The 5667-nt window shown below is 39.7% G+C and overlaps 1 protein-coding gene across 1 annotated transcript; it reads right to left on the minus strand.

Annotated features, from left to right (window-relative positions):
- Positions 1 to 310: 310 nt before the first annotated feature.
- LOC137963603 (F-box/kelch-repeat protein SKIP20-like) lies at positions 311 to 1886 on the minus strand. The gene has a single exon (XM_068810742.1). It carries the CDS (start codon positions 1675 to 1677, stop codon positions 475 to 477), a length of 1203 nt encoding a protein of 400 aa, XP_068666843.1. The 5' UTR covers positions 1678 to 1886; the 3' UTR covers positions 311 to 474.
- Between the last annotated feature and the right edge of the window lie 3781 nt (positions 1887 to 5667).

Below are 5667 nucleotides of genomic sequence, written 5' to 3' on the forward strand. Positions count from 1 at the left end.
TCAGTGGTCAGTGGTCACCATCTCTCGCCCGTCTCTGTTATCATCCTTATCCGACTAGAGCCGCAAATTAGTGTCAATCACTTCGAGCTAACGAAGATCCTTCATTCGTTGTTCGGAAAGGACACCCAGAAAGGGATGGATTTGCCCATCTTGGCAGAAATCATGCAGAAAACCATGGGATGTCAGACGCGTTAGGGTCAAGACCAGAATGCCGTATAGAATTTTCTAAGCCTTCCGTAGGCGTTAATTCGGAATCCGGTCGGCCACTTTGGACAGTCCCTTGTCAAATAATTCTCCTTCAGATAGAAAATTGAAAATTGAAAATTTTTCAAGTCGTCTTTAGTCTTCTTCATTATATGTACAATGGTACCGTTCCGATTTTACAATCCATAGGACCGGCACAAAAGGCTGAAAAACCCAAAACCAAAACCAAAAACAAAAAAGAAAGCAAAACTGAGCACGACTTCGGTAGGCTCACAGATGCAACGAGCAAGCCGAGAAAACATAACCCGAGTACTCAACTGGGGTTTCCAATTGGGACCACTTCTTGCTCCCGCTTAGTTCCAACACGCACGCTACGTACTTCACTGTTCCCTCCTCGCCGTTGCTTGACCCGATCATAAATACCTGATCTGACGGTCCCGCGCCCTCCACGACGGTGACGCATGGCGAGGACCGAATCCCCTCCGGCACCGGGGCTACCACTCTCCACGCTCTCTCCTTCCAATCGTACTCCCGCACCCCTCTGTGATTCCCTCCGTTGCCCCCGCTCGCGTCGGTGAACCAGAGGCTCGGGAAGGACACGTCCGTCAATTCGCTTTTCCGTTTTTCTTTCGGAGGCAGGCAAACTGTGGAAGCTCTTGGGCTGGCGTTCGGATAAGCCCAAACGCCATCGACCCGGGTCCAGAAGCACCGCACCGTGTCGTATAACTCGGCTGATGAGTCGAACTGTCCCTGCGACTCGGTGCCGTATCCGCTAAGCACCCAGAAGAACCGGCCGTCTCCGGTCGAGAACCCCTGACACTCGTCGCGTTCGTCCGCCATATCAGGCAGCGGCCGCCACGTGTTGGTTTCGGGATCGTAGAGCTCCGCCGACCTCAACGCATTCTTTTGATTGTCGTGTCCGCCGGCCACGTATACGAAGGGCCCAACCGCCGCACAGGCGAAGAAGGAGCGGGCGGTCGACATGCTAGAGCCCCGGTACCATCCGCCACCCTTGACGAAATCGTACACGTATACGTCCGCTATGGAGTCGAGAGTTTTGGGATCCCATCCTCCAATGAGGACCAGCTTCCCGGCGACGGCGACGCATTGGCAGAACATGGGGATGCCGGCGGGTAACAAGGGTGTCTCCGGAAGTCTCCGCCAAGTGTTATTGGTCGCGTTGTAGACAGTGAGGGCGTAAACAGGTGGAGTCTTGGTCCCGCTCTGCTTCTGTTCGGATCGGGCTCGCACCGGCGAGCTGACGATTGCTTGTACTAGGCAAATCAAATCCTCTCCTTTGGCAGCAATTCGCCGATGGGCATAGAAGGAAGGATCAGAGAGCAGCCTTTTCCACCTACAGCAGACGGATTTGAGTCCGGAATGAGATTGATAAGGAACCCTGATAAGACAATCCAAAGCAATTTCGTCGGGCAATCCCGCTATAAGACTCTGGTATTCCAAATGCTCCTTCATTTTCAGAATAGAAGAAACAGAATCAAGCTGGGAAACTTATATGCCTAAAACGGAGACCGAGTGCGTGGAGCAAAAAGAAAGGGACGAACAAATTAGGCTTCCTCTTCGGCTATTACAGGGAATTTGTTATAGTTTCAAGGCAGAGAAGAGCTCCAGTTCTACAATGGGAGCTGTAACAGTGGCGTGAAAGAGTGAGAGAGAAGCAATGTGGGGAGATTGGGTCAGAGACGGAGGGGTTTATGTAGACCCACTAATTGATTTCTTCTGAAGGCTTGTGGATTTTTGTTCTTATTTATTTATTTATTTATTTATTTATTTTGAGACAGAATTACAGAAACGACGGGCATGTAGATGGGATGCGCATAGGCGATGGTTATGAGGAAAGAGAGAAGGAAACATATCCTTAATTCCTTGGAGACTTCAAACTTATCTATTAATTACTGTCTCCTTCCTCTGTCACATGCGTATAAAATATATACAAATACGTGATTAATGTTTCCAAAGCTACATCCATCCGTTTTCCTTTATTAGGATTGTTTACACGCCCAAGAAAGCTTATGTTGGGATTAAAATAAATGGTTTTTTGGAGTTTGGAGAGTGGTCAACTTTTCTACAAGGTTTTTCTTAAAGTAAAAATAGCCTATAAAAAGTAAGAGTAAAATACATATGGGACGGGACTAATGATGTAATATGTGAGGTATAAATGTACTAAGCCTTAGTGTTGTTTTATATATGTATCCTTTAGGTCAAATAAGGGCTAAACTGGTCTTTGTCCTATCACTATGGTGGTTTTTGAAGAGGAAGATCCCTGTCTTGTAGGGTAAAATGACAACCACTTCGAGTCCATGTCCATATATAATAATTGATATGATAAGAGCACAATAGGTACGCGCAAATGCCTAGCTCAATTAGTTAGAGCGTTGTGTCAAAATTCTAGAGTTCTTGAAAGGAAAAGAAGAAATATCCTCCATTTGATCCAATTCGAGAAGTCATAAAAGATCTTGTAGAGTTTGTGGGTCTGTGTACTTATGCATGTCTAACTATTTAATTATTTAATTATTTTTTGTCTGATCGGTGAAACAGACTGACAAAAGGTATGCATCGGCAATTTGGCATTAATAAAGTGTTTATTGAAGTTTTATGAGTTTGCATTTGTTATTTCCATCAATTTCGAAAGAGATTTGAACTTCTAGAATGGGAAAAGAAAACTCACTGAACAAAACATTGAAATCTGAACCGTTTCATGGGAAAAAAAAAAACTTCAGTAGATGGTAGAAATTGATGGAATACTGGTTAATAACTCTAGAGTTGTTTTATGTAGTTGTAAGTGCCCCACCAGTTAGTAGCCCAAAGGATCATAAACTAGCAAGATCAAGTGTTAAACACAAATATGAGAAAGATGCTTATATGTGTCGTGGTCCGATCCTTAGTACACTAAGCAACAATTTCTATGACTTGTATTCTGATGCAAAAAGTGCAAAAAGGTTTATAGAAGACTTTAGAGTCGAACTACGCAACAAACAAAGTTTGAACATAATTTTTATATAGGAGAGTATTTCACCTACACAATGGTAGATGGGAAATCAGTAATTGATCAAACACATGAAATTTAAAACATTGTTGCTAAGATTATCACCAAGGGTTTTCCTATTAATGATAGAATATAAGTATTAGCCCTCATAGGAAAACTTCCTCCATCATGGTCAGACTTCAAGATTCAAATGAAACATAAAAGAGAACTTCCCACATTAGGCAAAGTGTTGGTGTCGATTTAGATAGAAGGAAAACACAAAAATAACACCGAGAAAAACTTGGGCAACGAATCTAAAGTTAGTGGAAGAGCAAATTTGATAGAATAAAAAAAGATTAACTTCATAAAGAAGAAGCCCAAAAAATTTCTCGGTAAGCCTAAGCCTAAATAGAAAATTTAGAAGGAACAAAACAAGAGGGCACATTATGTTTGTGGAAATCCGGGTCACTTTGCTAAACAGTGTAGACACAAGATAAATAAAGGGCAAGGTGATAGTACGACTCAAGCAAACATGATAATCGGAACTAGTGGATCCGATGACAGGTTATTAATATCTAACTTTAAATAAATTTGACATGTAATCCAATCGATTAGTGGATTGACACAAGAGCAGTTGTTCATATTTGATATGATATTTTTCCACATTTTATTTCTACCAGGAGGTCAAAGGGAGAACTGTGACAATGAAGTTCACATTCGGGAACGCTCTCACTCTTCACAATGTGCAGTAAGTGCCAGACGTACAAAAGAATCTTATTAGCGGTTTCCTTCTGAGTCAGTTAGGCTAAAATTTAGTGTTTGAATCGAATAAAGTTGTAATTACCAAGGGTGGGTCTTTTTTAGGGAAGGGTTATGTTTTTGATGGTTTATTCAAATTAAATATAATTTCTACCAAAAATATCAATGAGAATAAAGCTTTGTATTATGTCATACTAGTTGACTCTTTTGACTTATGGCATGGTAGACTTGGACATGTACATATGAATACTCTAAAAAGAATGATGAACTTAGATTTAATACCAAAAATAAAACAGAGTTAAGAAATAAGTGTGAGATATGTGTCCAATTAAAACTACCTAGAAAGCCATTTAAGTCAACTAGTAGAAGCTCTGACCTTCTAGAGCTTATACACAGTGACATCTATGAGATGAGCGGTATTTTGACCAGAAGAGGAAAAAGTCATTTTATTACCTTCGTAAATGATATGTCAAAATATTGTTGTGTGTATCTAATTAGGACCAAGGGTGAACCATTAGAAAATTTTAAAATTTATAAATCAAAAGTAGAAAATAAAACCCTAAAAAATTAAAAAGACATAGGTCGGATAGAGGAGAAGAATATAGTTGTATAGGATTTGAAAAATTCAGTGAGGAACATGGTATCATACACGAGACCACAAATTTTATCCTCCTCAGTCCAATGGTGTATCAGAATGGAAAAATAGAACATTTTTAAACACGATTAATTCTATATTGTCCAGTTTTGGTTTTCCCAACAATATGTTGGGAAAAGTTTTACTTTCAACATGTAAAATACTTAATCACATTCCACACAAGGACACTCAAAAAACACTATATGAGTTATGGTGGGGTAGAAGACCTATTCTTAAATACTAAAGTATAGGGTTGTCTTGCTAAAGTTAAAATTAACTTTTACTGGACAAAGCCAAGTCCTATGACCTACTATGCAATTTTCATAGGAAATGTAAAAAACAACAGTGCATATTGGTTTTTAGTAGTACATTCAGGCTTACCTAAAATTTCTGTAAATAGTATCAAAGAATCTTATGATGTTGTATTTTTTGAAACTGTCTTTCCTATGAAAGAAAGAAGAAAATTAGAAGTAGGAGAGACTTCTAGATACCGCGATGAGGATGCTGAAACAATGCCACAAATTGAACTTAGGTGGAGTAAGATACCTAGGAGATGATTTTTACACATTCCTCATAGAGTATGATCCATTGACTTCTACCGAAGCAATGAAATCTAGTGAAGCATTTGTGTGGGAGGAAGTAGTTAAAAGTGAAATGGATTTAATTCATTCACACCATACATGGAATTAACATACATACCTCCAAGGTCTAAATGGATTTTCAAAAGGAAACATAATCTTGAGGGGTCCATAGAAAAATACAATGCTACATTAGCTGTTAAAGGTTTTAGTCAAAGAGAAGGGGTCAATTTTTTAGACACTTATTTACTAGTCACTAGGATAACTACAATTCAAGTGCTCTAGCTGCATCATATAACCTCGAAATACATCAGATGGATCTTAAAACAATCTTTCTCAATGGCGAATTAGAGGAAGAAATTTATATGAAACAACTATAGAGTTTTATAGTTCCTGGTCATAAGAATAAGGTGTGTAAACTAGTCAAATCTTTTGTAGTCTACAACAAACTGCTAGGCAGTGGCATAAAATTTTTGATAGGGTAATTCTATCATATGGTTTCAAAATAT

The sequence above is a fragment of the Aristolochia californica genome, unplaced genomic scaffold (assembly GCF_029961685.1).
Source record: "Aristolochia californica isolate CCGP_79_NKW_82.1479 unplaced genomic scaffold, dmAriCali1.0.hap1 SCAF_4, whole genome shotgun sequence".
Lineage (NCBI taxonomy): Eukaryota > Viridiplantae > Streptophyta > Magnoliopsida > Piperales > Aristolochiaceae > Aristolochia > Aristolochia californica.